Source organism: Epinephelus lanceolatus, chromosome 2, assembly GCF_041903045.1.
Source record: "Epinephelus lanceolatus isolate andai-2023 chromosome 2, ASM4190304v1, whole genome shotgun sequence".
Lineage (NCBI taxonomy): Eukaryota > Metazoa > Chordata > Actinopteri > Perciformes > Serranidae > Epinephelus > Epinephelus lanceolatus.
Genome location: NC_135735.1, coordinates 42143082 through 42161347, shown reverse-complemented (window position 1 = coordinate 42161347; position 18266 = coordinate 42143082). Strand labels below are relative to the sequence as shown.

The window sequence follows — 18266 nt, the reverse complement described above, 5'->3', positions numbered from 1 at the left end:
CTGTGTGACTGCTGTTACAACCTACGTCTACTGACCAACCAATAGAAATGCAGCATGTAATGACAAACTGGCACTTAACCCAAACAAACAGACGGATAACAGCTTGCCATGGAGGCAAAATGTGTTAAAAGAAATTTGTGGGATTCCAGCAAAGAGGAAAACCTTGTGGATTTGTGGCAGCAGAGGCTTTACCTGTTTGTCCTCCAGCTCTTACCATGATCGCATAAAGAAGGACGAAGCATGGAGGGAAATAGCAGTTGAGTTGCAGCTGCCAGGTGAGCAACCTAGCAGCTAGCAAACACATACACAGACATACCGCAGTATATAGTGCCCACAATACTTTAGGTTATTTAATAATGTGACCCTCTATATTGTGCTTCACTGGTGGAAAAGTAATAACCTGTGCAGCATCCTAACCCATCGTAGGTCGTAGCCTGTGATTCAGTAGGCGCTGTCATCGCACGGTCTGCATACATCAAACTTGATGTCGTACCCAAGTTTATTAGATCCGTGTTGCACAGTGTATCTTACACTAAACTTATGAGATTGATAAAATCTCACAGTCCATAGAAGGCTTTACACACATGACTTAAAATAACTCAGCACTGACTTTTAGTTTCACATGGGACACAAACAGTGGTTTCCTGGGTCAAAGTTCTGTGTTTGTTTGACCCATCCATCCACCCTGACCGCCTCCCTTTGAAGAATTTATCACTCTTTATACTACATCACCTGACTTGACAGCCTACAGTGCATAGGTCACATGATAACAGTCTCATGGCTCACGATTACATGGGTTATATATGAATTATAGTGCATACCTTTTCATAGGTGTAAGTATGAATGGTGAATGAGAGCCGACTGCACTGCTGCACAAAGCATTTACAATGTCATGTAATTATCACTTGTAGCCAGAGGCTGATAGTAATCAAAAGTCCCTAGGTCTCACTTTAAGGGATTAGGGAGAAAATTATATATATATATATATATATATATATATATATATATCCAGTATTGGCAAAAGCTCCAGTGGTAATGCAGCAAAGTGCAAGTTTTGTCAGTCACAAATGGATTTTTGATTTCAAAGATTATCCTATTGCACACACATCCAAAAAAAAAAAAAAACTTTTGTACTTGATTTTTATTCCCTAATATGGTCAAGATTTGTGGAAAACACTAGATCCCACATTTCTCAAAATGCAACCTGATAGCATTTTCATTAGGCTTATAAATCTGATGTTGTGATGGGGCTTATTTTCTCAGACAGCTCCTTCCAGAGCCACAGAGGACAAGAAACATTTGTTTTCACAAGTTGAGTTATACTCCTCATGGATGTAAATCTGTGGAGTGCTCCTTTAATTTGGCTGACCCTTTGGTCCAAACTGCCTTACATGTATTGCCCTCACATATACAGTACATATATTTGTGGGCCAATTTGATGCTAAATGTGCTAGCAATTGCAGTTGTTACTCTTTTCAGGGAACAAAAAGCCGTAGCGTCTCTGATTGACATGAATCCATATAAGTAGAGGTCACAGGGAATTTCTTGGTTCAGTGTTTTTCCGTCAGATTTAATCATTGTCAGTTTGCACCTCATTGGGATACAGAACCCACCCTAAAGCAACATGATCAATGCTCAAGGTTCGATGGTAGCAGATGGTGTGGGTTGCCGTGGTATGTTGTGATCCCATCTTGGTTTATCATATACCCCCACTGAGATCAGTCAAGAGAGAATTTTAAATCAGTATTTAATATTTTGCTCTTAATTTTAACATTACATTTAAGACAAATAAGACTATTTTATCATAATAAAAGTTTGTGTAGCTTGTATGTATTACTGACTAATGTAGCACAACAGGGGTAGTGATTTAGGTATAGGTAGTGAAAACTTTTACATCAGTGTCTGGTACATCCAGACATGTAGAGTAAATCATTTGACACACATTATGTGATGAAAAAGAAAAATCACTGAGTAGTTAGCATGAGCAATGATAGCCGCCGTGGCTAAAGAGACAAAAGATTGCCACCCACAGAAACTCAAACAGGGAAGATGTCCCGGCCACACTGTTTGATTGACAGGCGATCTGTGAGAAATGCAGTGCAGAGACACCACATCAATGCACCAGAGAACCATAAATGAATAGGAAAAAAAGAATAATGATCTCACTGATTACAGCTTATGGTTATCTTTTTTCATGCACTGAACAGCTTCTGTCACACTGATGCATTCTGATGAGCGTATTATGTTTGTTTTATGTTGAGCTTGAGTATATTTCGATGTCTGTTGCATCAGTTGTAGGAATGCTTCACTGCTTTCTAATATTGTGCACAAACAGCCTTTCCGCGATGTTTAACAGTTAGACTGAGGTCAGCTCAATGGCGTTTAAAGGCCTGTGAAAAGTGAAGCAAAGCCGAAACGAGACGACCCGCGCACCGAGGCACGCACGCACACACTTGCACATCACACTCAGGAAAACCACGCACGTATAACGCCGGATATCATTTTTTATTTGCTTTTAATTCTTTTCACATCACGTTGTCAGTTTGAGTGACAGGTGGCAGAACATTTCAGGGTCTGTCTCCTCGCTTCCACGTGAGGCTGTCAGAGTTTGACTGGGATCCACTCAGTCTGCAGGAGAGAGGCTGCTCCCAGGTGGTTTGCTGCTGTCTGCCTGTCTTGAAAGTGCTCTGCGTCTGCAGGGCAAGAGAGAAAGAGAGGGTGGGGGTAGAGGGGGGTGGGGCGGGGGGTGTAGGGGGGTCCTTATGGACCTCTCCCAGCCCGGCGTCTAGAGGATTTTACACCATTTCATCTCAAAAATGGAAATGTCACGGCTCGGTACATCTCCCCAACAACTGGAATCTGGGCCAGTGGTTTATTTATTTCATTTCCTATCATTCTTGTATAAGCAGCACCCTGCTTCATATAAATTGTTGTTATTGTGACTTTGTCTTTGGCTTTCTCTGGTGCTCTTTCTCTGTTTCTCTCTCCATCCCTCTGTATCACACCCTGTCTCTTCTCTCTCATATAAAAACTGTAGGGTTCCTGCCAACAGGTCTGCACTGATAGGGATGAGCAGCTCCACTGCAAGATGCTACAAGACCCAGGGTTAGGATGGAAGGGAGACAGGGTGAGCAGGGCGCCTGGTGGTCGAGGGATGCCTGTGTGTGGAAGGGGCCTGCAAAGAATTGGATAGGGGGATTGGATTAGGAAAAGCTAGAGACCCAGCTGACTGTTGAGTGAGTAAGAGGAGGGGGGAGATTCTGAGGGAAGATGTGAGAGTGGGACAGAGAGAGAGGAACAGAGACAGTTTGTCCTGGAGGTATGGAAACAGTTGTGTGGTACACGGTGTAATTAGCTCACGTGAATCACCACAGCCTAGTGTTTTAGGTGTTTATGACGGTCACACATAATGGCAAATGAAACGTGTGAAACCAAAGATGACCCATAATGACAGATTCTTTTTTAGTCCGTTTTGTGTGGGCTTGTCCCAAGAATTGGCTCTGCGGAAGGAGCGATTTCACAGCTTCAAGTGGCATCGGAAAATTCTCTTTTATGTGCATTCCAATTTCATACCCACTGCTGGAGTTTTTTTTTTTTTCTTTTTTCTGCAGAGCTTCATGTCTTGCCACTGTATTCTTTTTTTATCACTGTACAAGTTTCAAAAAGTCAGTGTGTCACAGGCAGGGTCACAGCGACATAGAAGAACGCTTCATAAATAAATCCTTTGAAACAGTGTTTGGTTAGTTTTAAACGTGCGCTGCTTTATTGACAAGGACCTCGAAATGGCTAGTGGTTTGACAAGCAAACAAAATCATTTAGATCAGACAAGGTCACACATAACAGGCCGGTCATTGGTTCATCTCCATTACATCCATTATCCCCTCCCACACCCCTCTCTGTTGTTAGAGCTCATGTGTGACACAATGCTGTCCTAACTCATTAATGAAAAGCCTTTGGGGGCCATTGAGTGTTGACAGATCCCAAACAGGGTTAACAACAGCCCATCTCTTACTTTGACATAATATGTACTAATGGTCTTTTTCTGCAGGAGGGAGGTGTCACTGTGGTCAGGGGGAGGGCTTCTTGGACCTTTGTAGGTTTCAATGCCCCCTGGAGCTCATGTGAAGGCTGTAATTATTCCTAAGGCTACATCCACACTAATATGTTTTTGTTTTAAATCAAACTATTGCTGCTTAGCTTAGAGTCCACACTACTCCAGCATTTTGGAAGCCATTAAACAGAGACCTTTAAAAACCCCGCTGGCCCTATTGTAGCATAAAAATCCCAGGGTTTCATTTTAGTCTGGATAGACGGAAACAGATGCTTTTGAAAACGATGATGCAGACATCCACGTTTGCTTCCTGACAGGGACTTATGGGTCTGCACCATTACCAAGCCGGCGATGTAGGCATGTAGGTAGGTGGAGACACACCGGTGCATATATACCGGACCAGCCACTAAATTTACGATATATTTACTTTGCAACAACTCACAATTTGTTTTCTACCACTTTGACCGCTTTGTATTCATGTTGCTTTCATTCAGCAGTTCCACCTTGTCGGTCTGAGCAACTTTTTGCCATCTCCATTGTATTTTCTGTAACTATGCAACCAACCACAGAGTAGACAATCTGCTTCCTGTTGACACCAGTACTAAATGCCCAGTGCATGGGAATGGTCATGTGAAATGCAGTTCTGGACATGTTAGTATGGACAGAGATTATTTCTGAAACAGTGCTAAAACACTTGTGAGATCTAAGTGTGATATCAGTGACAATGTGGCCTTAGATAATTACTGATTCCTTGCTTGTTTTCACTGTGCATTGATCTACAGGTATGTCCTCATAAGGCACTGTTAGCCACAACACCCAAAGGATTGCAAAAGATACTGCAGTGGTGGCTCGCTAGAGAGTTTTGGCTCAAATTTCTGATGACTGATTGTCTTTGCAGGTACTTCATCGATCGGCACACAGACCTGGAGAGGCAGTTCAACATCAACGTAGACGATGGGAAGATCACACTGGCCAAACCGCTGGACCGGGAGACAGACATGTGGCATAACATCACAGTAACTGCCACAGAAGTCAGTAAGTAACGTCTCCTGACTCTGCTCTCGCCCTCCTGTGAACACCATCCCTGTGAATTGTAATGTCCTATTTTTGAAAAATCAACACACTATTAGACATTCACTGGCACGCAGATTTTAAAACCTGAGAACTGGAGGGAGACATGCACAATATCTCCTTCTCCAGAGCCACTTCATGGGTTCTCTCAGTCAAAGGAGTCACTGACCTGCTACACACAATTCACTGTTCAACAGTATAGCGCTTTGTAAACCGGCACTTTTAATCGCTCCCAGAGTATGGCACAAACAATTAGCATTTGAATCCACAGAGGCATTAAATACGTTAATTTGCTGAGTTTTGATTGAATTAAACAGCTCAGTAGTCAATTTGTGGAAGTGCAAGAACATTAAGACGTATCAAATAAACAGTTTTAAAGACATTCTCCAGAGTGGATTGCTCCAACGCCAGCATCCATTACAGATTAAAGAACATCTGCGAACCGCAAAACTCACTGACTACGTAGAAAATCTTGCCGGCAGAGCTACAAACAGCTCAAACCATATGTAAGGCTTTATTTGCATACAGATTGTTTCAGGGGGGCTGTATGTTGTGATAAAGCTTAATGTACCCCTTAAAGCTATTGGAATAGAAATTTACACAGCTTGTAACTTTTTTTTTCTTGTCCTCTTCTGCTCTATCTCCCTCTCTCCCTGTCTCATCCTCTATCTGTCCCTTTCTTCCCTTAATCAAAGGAAACACACATTAATTGTCAGAATAAATGAAAGCCCAAATGCTGTCATAATGTTTTGGCCGTGCAGCACAGACAAATCCCACCATCGTAGCAGCCCGTTGGAGGAATTGAATGTGTCTCATTTGATAAGCCGGTTGCCTTGTCATTTCTTGCACCCATACATTTAAAGCGTGTGTTCATGCCTCTTGGCAAAGTAACTGTGGCTCGAGATAGTGGCATCTCTGAGAACACCTAATAGGAATTTGCCAAAATAAATATGGCAGTTTTGCTATTCTTCACGGATGGGAGGGAAGCCGGTGTCTTCTCTGGCGTGAAGAGGAATAGATGTGTTCCCAGTTCTATCCCGATGCCATTTGCCACCCAAACGGAGGCGCGTTCTGCCGCCTCGCACCAGTTGACATCTGACTAATCAGACTCTATTCCCTGTCTGCTGCTGGGGGAAAGTCACTTTTGGAGGGGGGTGGGGGTTCTGTTTTCTTCTCTCCCTCTGCCCTAATCCATCTATCACTGTCTATCAGACTGTCAATTTCCACTCTCCTCACTGCTTACCTCTTTTTCAACTCATATTCTGGCCTGTCTGGTGGCCTTGATTTTCTTGGGCATCCTGTTCACTGCTCTGTGTTTCATTAAAAACAAATTAGTATAGACAAGGAACACAAATACAATTTGAAGCAAGAATGTGTAACTTTTTAAAGAAGAAATACCACAAATACTATTACAAATGAAAAGTTTAATATATGATGAATAAAAACCCACCCAGCTCATGTCATTACACTTAGGATTTTTGCTGCTACATCTTCACATGGTCAGGTATGACCAATGGTTTATAAGCTAATGTTAGCAAACTTGTGATACTATAGACTAGTCCATACCCATTGAGTGCAGAGTTGCCCACGTACAGTTTCACATGGTGTGTATTTAGGATACAGGTGATAGGAAATTGCAGATTAAATAGTCAACTGAACCCATTAAGAAGAGCAATGTATTCAGACAGAGTTTTTGTGAATTTGATTGTACGATTGCTTTATTTAAAGTACAGTAGTACCATTGCCAATAGAGGGATAGTTAGTGGGCTAAAACTGTACATTAGTAGTTGAGGTAGCACGTTGAAAGGCACATAGTTAAAGTGTTTCTACAGTATGTTGTATTGACTTAAAAGTGGGGTGCACTAGTAGTTCACATGGGAAAGGTGCGGCTAGCCCTTGTTGCAGCGTTGGGGGTTGGAATCTGGCCTTCTTTCTTTGCTACGTCTTCCTTGCTCTCTCTCTCCCATCCTTCCTGTCATGCTTCACTGTCCTGTCAAATATAGGCAAAATGCCCCACCCCTCCAAAAAAAGAGGTGTCCTGTTCTACATATCTACCAAGTTTAGTAAAAATCGATATGGCGGTTAGGCCTAGATAAGAAATTAGCTCTCTAGTGCCCCCATTTTGTTTGATCAGGTCAATAATGGATGGGTCCCCTCAGATTATGTGTGGTCATATGCCTACAAAGTTGCATGGTGATCGGTGAAACCCTTGAGATGTTATACACCTTTATGTGATGAGCCACGCCCTCCGCAATATTCATTGACTTATAGAAGCTCAGTTTTAGTAAGTTTTCCAACTTTTGCCAAGAGGGAACTTTAGATATTGGTCCCTAGATTATGTTCACCCAGTTTCATGCAGATCGGTCAAACTTCCTAGGAAGAGATCGATTTCAAGTGTTTTTCAAAAAATTCAAGATGGTGGAAAATCTATATAACCGGAAGTTATGGGTTCTTGAGGCAAATTTGTTCCTCATGAGGAGAGGCATCTCTGTGCAAAGTTTCATGTCTCTACGACATATGGGGCATGAGATATGCCCATTCAAAGTTTGCAATTTCAATTGGTTGCTATAGCGCCTCACTTTGGCCAATTGATGTAATATTGCTTCATTCTCATCCTCCCATGGCCCTCTACCACTGTGCCAAATTTCACATGGATTGACCAAGTTAGTGAGGAGAAAAACATGGAACAGACACACACACACACACACACAGACAAACTCACAGGCAGACAGAGTTTTCGTCATTATATAGTAAGATGCTCTCTTTCTGGCATGAATGAGTCCATTTGTTGACTTAATCACTCATTTTCGCCTTGTGTACACTACATTTAACAGCCCTGTCTCCTAGAAATTACATTTATATACGACTAATTTGAAACATCATATGTTGGTTACGTAATTTCGAGCAAATTCTGTTTCTATTACCATAACGAGGAAATATTGCAAATTAACATACCTGGTATGCCTTATACTGTAGTTGTTTCATGACAAAAAGTAGGACATTTTGTAGGACAGTTTCCAGTCATAGTGACTACAGCACTATTTTTTCTTATTACCTTTTTTTTTTTAAATTAAAAAAAAAAAAAAAAAATAACGATAACTATCTTTCCCTAACCTTAACCAAGTTGCCTTTGTTGCCCAAACCAAAGACCAGAGTCTGGACACAAATCTGAAGTTCTGGTGTCAAGGTCCTGCTCTTTGTACACCTGCCATCCTCTTCACACCCCCTCATTGTGTGGCATAAATGCAGTGCTTCTTTCCCAGACAGAAACTCTGATTATCTCTGATCATAATCTAGGCAATTACACTGCCACAACAAAGTATATGAGAAAGCAGCTTAGAAACATACAAATGTAGTGTCTAGGAGATGCTTTAAATAACTATGATGATGTCTTTTAAGCAGTTGGCCCAGGAGAATCTTGAGACATTAGGGAGAGGGTTATCTTGTAATTACAATGGCTGCTGTTCAACAAAAGTTACATAGTCTTGTTTCAAAACCAATTTTAAACCAAACATGTTAACAGTTGGCACAGGTTATTATGATTTAAAAACATCTTTGATAAATGGAAAAATAAAATACTTAAGACTCTTAGAGAGAAGAGAAATCTTAGGTTTATACCCCAAACATCAAGAAAGTGCACCTGTTATCCACATGCTGTCATTCTTCTTATAAGGCGACAGTAGAGGCAAGATTCATGGCCCCAAATAAATAAATGAATCAATAGCATATAAAATAGAAAACTCACCAGTGTCATTGGCCACAGTGACATGGCCCTCTTGGGGCCACATTAATACTGTTGCTTTAAAAGTTGGCATTTGCACTGCTGATTAATAAATACAACCGTTTATGGGGACTCTCGAAAGGGACTGTCAATTACCAGTGATGAATAATTCCAATCAAAATCTAATCTAATTAAACTGCCTTTTATTGTCTTTTTAGACTTCAGTTACCAATGACTCATTAATATGCATGTTTTAACCCTCATGTTTTAAACATTACAGTGTACAGGGGATTTTCAAAAGCACTTTGGATGGGATTTTTTTTTTCCTTTCCTGTTGCCTAGAATCCTGTTTTGCGTGGCCAATACAAGCTGAAATGTAGACTGATGTGCCTTATCATCTGTCCTCCCATCAGCTCAGGAAATGAAGGGAGAAATAAAGATGGAAAATAAAGGAAATTATAACTAGGTCACAGAATTTACCTGGGATTTCATGTGTAACCTTGTTTTAATTTATTAATTTGTTTTCTATTATACTCATTGTCCTTTCTTGTTTATGTCCTCTTGTCTCTCCTCTTTTTTGATTTGCTCTGTCCGTCTATCTATCTATCTATCTATCTATTAGGAAATCACAGTCAGATATCGAGGGCGATTGTGGCCATCAGAGTAATGGACATTAACGACAATGCCCCTGAATTTGCCACGGAATACGAGGCCTTTCTCTGTGAAAATGGAAAACCTGGACAGGTAAGGAAAGAAGCAGCTCATCCATCAAACCAGTGATCTATCTTTCTCTCTCTCTTTGTCCTTTTCTTTCTGTCTCTCATGCCTCCCCTGTAATGATTGGCCACAGTGAATTATAGCCTATTTATTTCACTGAGAAACTACAGAGGTGGGAGCACAGTCCCTTTTTCCCTGCGACAGTCCTCCCTTGACACAGTGTGCATGGAGCAAAGGGGAAATGAGAGCAGTCAGGATTGATCAGAGCGGATCATAATTCAAGACTGTCTTTCATGTCCTTCTCCAGATGGCACAATGCTTCCCCCAGCCAAAAATTCTGGACAAGTACTTAGCATTCTCCTCCTCATCAATTGACCTCATTCAGGGGACCTGTGTACGTACAATAGGGAGCTTTATTGAAAGGAGGGGAAAAAAGGGAAAACTGTCCTGCAGGGCCCGAATTCTAATTTCCAATCAATCATAAAGACGTACAGCACGATAAGACCTATGATGACAGATTAACAGATAGAGCCAGGAGCCTGAAAGTGTGCCAGACTAGACAGGACCTCATTGATAATAATCTCAAACTCCAGGAATGAATAAGGCATATATTTCATCAGGTGTGATCCAGCCAGTATTAGACTGAGGCAATCTGCGGAAGGCAAAAACAGAGTAATGAATAGGCTGCCTCCTCTCATGACTTTGAGCCCTCCACTGTATATCTTCCTGTCTCTCTGTTTTCAACACAGGTGATCCAGACTGTCAGTGCGGTGGACAAAGATGACCCGATCCAGGGCCACTACTTTGACTATCGTCTCGTCCCGGAGATGCTCAACAACCCCAATTTCACCATCAAAAACAACCAAGGTGAGTAACAAAAGAAACTGCAGAGAAGAAACTCCTCTGTGGCAGAATGACTGAAGTTTCTGTAAATTTCTCCAATGGCTTTCCAGTCTTATCTCTAACCCGTGGCGTGTTAGCCATACTCGAGATGAAATCTGGTGGATCAGTGTAGCTCACAATTAGCAGATGTGAAATTGTCTGGACACCAGCTTCTTTTTACTCCCCAGTGCATTTTGAGGGAAACTAAACGAATGGGATCCAAATGGCTTTTCCTGGTAGTCTTGCAGCTCAATGTAGGGTGACTTCCTAGGAGCTGCTGCAGTGTGGCAGATGGCACTAAATTTATTTGCTAAATACTCTGATTGGTTTATTTGCTGTTTTTTCTCTCTGTCTTTATCCCATTCCTCTTCTCCTGCCTCTCCTCCGTAACTGGCTCTGAACAGGCTGTGTTCATGATGACATTGTGTAATGCTTTCAGCTTGGGGCAAATAATCTTCATATGGTACTAGCCTTCTGTTTCAATGCAAGGGCTGCAGGCTAACTTACTGCAACCTCTCTCTGACGAAGGAAAGAGTCCATAAAAATCAGGTCATCAAACGGACTTGCCATTTTTTTGAGAAACATAAAAACCTTTTTCTTTCGAAACAGGTACATTAGCAGGCAGAGGCATGAGACGCCAGTGTGATAATCACAGGCAATGGGAAAATAGTCTTGGCTAAGTGTATTTATACCCCTTTTGACACATTGAGCAATAACTAAATGAACAAAATCATATTTTTCCCGATATACTTGTGTAAAAATCCTGTCAGAAAATGGAAAGTCAAAAATGAAGGGCTGTTTAACAGGCACAGACTGCTGCAAAATACTCAGTCTTAACTGCGGATCAACCTCTAAGTGCATAAAACATGCAGGTTCCTGAACCTTGCCCTTTTGTTAAGAAGAGATTTAATAGTTTCTTAAGATGATGCAACAGATAAAACCGTCACTAGAAATCTTTCACCACTACAAGCACAGCTCCAATAACAGAACACCCTGCATTTTTCTCACTTGCCTGAAACCACACTAAATACTATGTGTTGTGGCTCCGCTTTATATATTACATACTGCACCAACCACTTGTCTATGGCATTGCTAATTCTGAACAGAGAAAAGAAGCCCATCGTGCCACATCCCCCAGCACTTCAGTGACTATTTCTATCTGAATCGGCAGCTGTGGGAGACACTTGAGTGAAGAGCTCCAGGCTCCTGTGAGCCTCTGTGTGCTGCTTTTGTTTGTGATGATGAGTCTAATTGTAGGGATTGCACAGTGAAGAGGTTAGGGGCTGCCCACGCTGAGGAAGATGGCGAAGGTTCTGACCAGCTGTATAGAAGATATCGAGCACTCTGACAACTCTGTGTTCAGCAGGCGGAGCTGCAACAGAGCAGAGCATCCCATTCTCAGTAATTGAGACAACATACATTCAGCATGCTGCCAAGATTGAAATTCTGCTGAGAGAAACTCTTTTCTGACTCTTTTAAATTGTGTTAAGAAATTAGACAATCTTCTTTTTTTTCACAAAGGTAAAGTTAAACTCATTGGCAATAAAATGCTCCCCCTGATCATTTCAGAGCACTCAGAGGTTTTGCAGATACCGTCTAAATTGGCCTGGTATGACCAGTTCCTTGTGGTGGCTATTTTAGCAAACTTTTGATGGGTATTGTTTTAAAACTGAGTCAGTTCTGTGACTCTCTGACTCCTCTCCGCTAATGCTAATGCAACACAATGTTTTAGCCTTTAGCATTATCCCATAATTGTCACCTGTGGCCACATTGGCTGCTGTTCAGTAAAAAGCCAAGGTGTTTATTGTTATATGCATAGTTAAAAACAGGTTTCCCAGTACAATTAAATTTTTCTTTTACTTTATTCTCTAAATGCTGTTTGATAGTAACATGGTGTATAAAAAGAAAAAAATATAAATACAATAATATAAGAAAATAATAAGATAAAAGGATATCACAAGAGATCCAGGAAATAAAAATAATGAATAAAGTATTCAATGAAGAATCATTTTAAAGTCCAGCTGAAATAAAACTGTCTACATAGACAAAGATTTTTTTTTTTTTTTTTTTTTTCAATTATAGGCTGACAACACCACCGAGTAGAAGTCACTCATGGAATGTGACAAAGCACAAAAAAGCCACAGACACACAAAACCAGTTGTGGCTTTAGCTAATGTGTCCTTCTCCTCCTACAATCATGGAGACGTGTCTTGTGTTTCACCTCTGCCTCCTAAATGAGCTACCAGACAAACATCCATCGAGGGAAAAGTGCTTGCTAATGATTTGATGCTGATTTTGCAAGCTAATTAGCTTGTCAGCTAAAGAACACTGAACAGTGTAAAAACCAACCTGCAAAATGTCAGCATCTGTCGGTGTAGATGTTAATTGTTGTAGTCCTTTTTCTTTAACCAGTGAAAACATGCCTGTTCGTAAAGGGGTGATTGCTTGGCCTGTGGTGCTGCTGCTTGCTCAAGAACCTCCCATACCATCAAAACACTCCGCACTGCTCTTCCTTGGGTCCTGAGACACAGACCTGCGTGGCAAACGTACACAGTTTGAGTTGTAATAGCAGAGTGGCGTTGTTCTTGTAGGCTATGTCCTTGTGCTCATTGCCTCCAAGGAAATGAAGACGATTTCAGTTGTGGTGTTAGTATATCCAGCATCGAACAGCAAACTTAGGCAAAGACATGCTCAACCTGTGTCCAGAGCCCTGAAGCTGTTCACGTCTTTATACAACATTTATCAATAACATGTCACATCTCCAAATTGCACCAATTTTGACACATCCTTGGGTCCCCAGCAATAAACTCGTAAAATGTGAAGTAGATTGGATGAAGTGTTCCTGAGATATATGAAGGACACACATACAGACAGACAGAGAGCCCTTGCTTTAGTTAGACTCTGCCAACACAACAATGTTCTTAGCTTGTAAGCTACATTTTCTAGTGCACGTTTGCTTTGATTGTGTCGGTGCCCCTGCTAGATCAGCTGTCAATCACCTTGCCCATCCACTCAGAGGCCTGCAGGCTAAAGGAGTTAATGTAGTGTGTCTCTCAAAACCTTTTTTCCCCTTTAGCAAAACAGTAAAAAAACATAAGTCTTAAAATCAATCTGACAATGATCAAAAAAGATGACTTTTATGATTATATTTGGACTTGAGTAAAGTGTGCTCTGAATACTATATACTTGTTAGTGCATACTTTTGGTTGAACCAAATGTAGTATGACTAAGTAAGTAGAGACTAATTAATTAATTTCTGTGTTGCGTACCCATGCAATATTGAACCATTCACATATTAATTACATATATGCAATAACATTACACATACTAATAAAATATTCATACACATAGAGAGGAAAGTGATACAAACTCACTAACAATTGTGAATTGGATCTTTTCTTCCTCCAGTCCTTTGGTATTATGTTACAGTAGAGCATTTAAAGGGACTCTTCTACCCCAAATCAAAATTACATATTTTTCCTCTCACCTGTAGTGCTATTTATCAGTCTAGATTGTTCTGGTGCGAGTTGCTGAGTGTTGGAGATATCAGCTGTAGAGATGTCTGCCCTCTCTCCAGTATAATGGGACTAGATGGCACTCACCTTGTGGTGCCTTAAGTGTAAAAAAAAATACATTTGAAAAGCTCAACAGTCTTTTCTAGAAATCATGACCCAATTACTTAAAACAATCCGCAGACCTTGTTCTGAGTAGTCTCATGTAGGAACTATTTTCTTTTTACCAAACTACACCCGCCAACTGTATCACCACAAAGAAGGGTGCATCTACTTATGGACAGGAAGTTCTCCTTAGCTGAGCTACAATTTTAGCTAGCTCAGTGGAGCTTGGTGAACTAGCCGTAGATATATGATTCCTTCTGCGTGGTGATGTGGTTGATGGGTGTAGATGGGTAGAAAGAAAATAGTTCCAACATGAAACTGCTCACAATAAGGTCTGTGGACTATCTTGAGTAACCGGGTCATGGTTTCTGGAAAGGACATTGTTTCTCTAATGTATTTTTTGGCATTTTGAGCACCAAAAGTGGCTCCAGTTCCATTATATATCTGAGATAAGGCAGACATCTTCACAACATATCTCCAACATGCTGCAACTCACACCAAAACTATCTAGACTGATAAATAGCACTACAGGAAAAAGGAGGAATATGTATTTTTGATTTGGGTGTGAACTGTCCCTTTAAGTCCAACTGATTTGGCATTCATGAATGTGCTGTGTGTAGCTAAGAGGATTCAGAAGTGTAGAAAGTTTTCAGACTGTTGGTGTCACTTCTGCTGTCACTGCTGTCATTTGGAACCACCCACATATTAAGTTATTTATAGCGAGAAATTAATTCAAATGAGCTTTTGCTTTTGTTAATGTCATGATTAATATTTCAATGTACACAGATTTTTCATCAGAATCCATCAGACGCTCGATAAAACACTTGTAATGTGCCCTAATATATAAAAGATAATAAAACGAGCATTCTTGTAACTCCACTGAGTTCAATCTGTTTAAAGGTTAGCAGCACAGCTGCCTTTCTCTTTGAGTAGCAGGCTTTTTTCTGTGGAGGGGCTGTTGGGCAGGAAATGTTTAATTCTATTTTTACCATCAATAGTTGCCAAGAAAATGAAAATGACCTGTATATGAGGACAAGCCCTGATGGTTTACTACAGTACAGTAGATAATGGATACTCGCTATGCACTGCCGAATGATCCAAATGAAATAGGACATGTTGGTGCTCACAAAGCAGAGCGTACCACTTTGTGGCAGCACTCATAAGAAAATAAATCTGAGCATATGTTCACATCAATTACAGATTGTGCAAAGCAAATAATTCTATCATGAAGCATTCCATCTTTTGATTAAGTTTGCTCTGTCAATGCAGATGTTTCAACATAGCCTGTCTCTGTATTGCGTGTATATCACCAGATCTATTTTCCCCTCCCTCTTCAGTACACCCTCAAGCAGAGAGGCAAAGGTTAGACTATCAGAAATCTTGTACGTTTTCCATAAGATCAGCAGGAGTAGATTCTTATGGGAATGCAAGTGTTTGATAATGTGAGCAGGGTAAGGAGAGCCAGCTAATGAGCAGACAGCTTCACAGAAGTGTCATCAAAGAGCAGCTGGCACCTTTTTGGGTCGACATGTGCCATCTTCTAAGTCAGTGTCGCCTGCCGTGGTCCCTTTCATTTCCTCAGCTTTTAAAGGGGGACAGCAAACTCAGGCTCGCCTTCCTTCAGAATTCCCAAATTGGACTGTCGAGAAAAAGGAGGGTGGCTGAAATCCATCTACGGCATTGGAATGTGAGAGTGCTAGAGAGCCTTGTGACGATTGATGTGAAATTAGTTTACCCTCATGCTGCACTGATCTTCACACGATTTAATAATAGAACTTCAGTCTGTTGCTACCATGAATAATAATGGGTTTTCCCCACATCCTTGAAAAAAAAATCATCTCTGGCTTTACCTCTCTCTGACAGACAATTCAATCAGTGTTCTGGCCAAGCATGATACCTTCCGGCGACAGAAACAGGAGATGTACTTCCTGCCAATCATTGTGACGGACAATGGGAATCCACCGATGAGCAGCACCAACACCTTGACCATCCGAGTCTGTGGATGCAGTAAGGATGGCATTGTCCAGTCCTGCAACGTGGAGGCCTACGTCTTACCAATCGGCCTCAGTATGGGAGCTCTTATTGCCATCCTGGCCTGCATTATACTGCTATTAGGTGAGGTATCTCTTTTTTGCAATGTGAGATTATTACTATGAAGTGATTTAACAAATGTAGATGAAGCCTTTAATACTCTGACCTCGATGAATGATCTGCTTGCACTAACAAAACATCCACTCATCAAAGCTTGACCTAGACTTCTTCTTTCTGTCTTCCTTCCTCTCCATGTATCTTTCTGACAGTAATAGTTGTACTATTTGTGACCCTGAGAAGACACAAGAATGAGCCTCTGATTATAAAGGATGACGAAGACGTGAGGGAGAATATCATCCGTTATGATGATGAAGGAGGCGGCGAGGAGGACACGGAAGCATTCGACATCGCAACGCTGCAGAACCCGGATGGCATCAATGGTTACCTGCCACGCAAGGACATCAAGCCCGACCTGCAGTTTATGCCCCGGGCGGGCCAGCACTCTGGCCCAAATGGCGTGGACGTGGACGAATTCATCAATGTACGACTCCACGAGGCAGACAATGATCCCACAGCGCCGCCTTACGACTCCATCCAGATCTATGGATACGAGGGTCGGGGATCCATTGCTGGCTCCCTCAGCTCACTGGAGACGGCGTCGTCAGACTCAGACCAGAACTATGACTATCTCAGAGAGTGGGGCCCACGCTTCAGAAGACTTGGGGAGCTCTACTCTGTGGGCGAGAGCGACCGCGAGACCTGACCTTTGGTTTGTTAGAAAAAAGACCTTTCTGATTTTCTTTTCTGTCCACATACTTGTGTATTAAACGCTAGGGGATTTGCTGGCTTTTAGAAACAGGTGTTTAAAAAGAAAAACAGTTAATAACATGGGAGGCCACCTTTTTGTATTCTTCTTAGAGTGAGGTATAGCAGTCGTCATCCACTATGTCAAGCGCATTGTAATTGTTGAGCCAAACAATGTCTTTATTAGGAGATCTATGATTCTTGTGGAGTGTAACTTAGATTCCGTTGTGGAGTGTCTAGCAGTATTTTGGGTGTTAGTCATTTGCTGTGACTGCCAGTAGCAGAAAAACCCTGGGATTGCTGGTAGTTACCCGATGAAGGGAAATAACGGATATCGTTGGGTTCTCTGAAGCTTGAGCGGACACTCCATGCTCCATGGACAGCAAGCCGGACCTCAGAAGCTGCAGAGGGACTCTTGTTTCATGTCTCCGTAAGCCACCCAGCTGATTGGTGATCTGAAACAAAATGACAATGAAAAAGCAATATATGGTCTACATTACAATGATGAATGTATGTATGATTTGAAAAAAAAAGCAAAAAGACAAACCAGTATTGGCTTTAAGGTGAATTTGTTATCATTTGATATGTTCGCTGGTGGCCACATTTATAAACTATCTAAAGCCCAGAAAGGCTTGCTTTATACAACTCTTTGTATTTACACGCTACAGGTGTGGGTCGCAAGTGTTACTAGCCTATAAAAGACTGAAGTGAAGACAAAAAAGAGAAATGTAGAAACTCTGAGGCCTTCTTTTTACAGAAGCAACATTAAATACAATTGTAATCTACTGTTTTTTGACAAGAGATGTGTTGATTCTTCATTATTGTTCTATGAGTTATTGTATTTCTGTTCTTAAATAATTTTCTTTCTGTGCTGACAGTTTGAAGTGAGTGTGTTCAGATTATTTCACATTCAGCTGTTTTTTCCACCACTTGAACACTATGTCATAACAGCCAAACCATATCATGAATTTATTGCAGTTGATAATATAGACTAGATGTAAGCAAGAAACAAACAAGAGCTCTAAGTTACTCTAACAATACAGATGATCTAATTAATTGGGACTGCAGGAATGGGACCTTTCTGACACATCCTAATTCTGTGTAAAATATATCCCATAATATATTCTGAGGTACATGCCAGTGAGCGTCTGAGCACAATAGTCCAATTGATACCTGAGTACGTGACTCCTTCCAAACATCAAATCTCATTTAGGAAACACAGATTGCATCAGCCCAAGAAAAACGAAGACACAAATCCAGACCATGTGCATATTGTGCTTACACTGTATGATATCAATAAAAAAGACTTGTACTGTACATAGAGTTACTGCTAACGTCATTAGCTTTCAATGAGGTGGTAGGTTTGTCTCTG

At 41.2% G+C, this 18266-nt stretch overlaps 1 protein-coding gene across 2 annotated transcripts in view; it reads left to right on the top strand.

Annotated features, from left to right (window-relative positions):
• The window catches only part of cdh8 (cadherin 8), a 117425-nt gene extending 100052 nt beyond the window's left edge, over positions 1–17373 (top strand). The window contains exons 7-11 of one of the 2 annotated variants that reach the window (XM_033626974.2): positions 4950–5086; positions 9466–9587; positions 10310–10427; positions 15923–16174; positions 16366–17373. In XM_033626974.2, the coding sequence (XP_033482865.2) occupies positions 4950–5086; positions 9466–9587; positions 10310–10427; positions 15923–16174; positions 16366–16853 (1117 nt within the window). In that variant the 3' untranslated portion in view covers positions 16854–17373. Of the gene's footprint in view, positions 1–4949; positions 5087–9465; positions 9588–10309; positions 10428–15922; positions 16175–16359 lie in introns of both variants that reach the window. The other variant, XM_033626966.2, reaches the window with a different exon arrangement.
• The last annotated feature ends 893 nt before the right edge of the window (positions 17374–18266 follow it).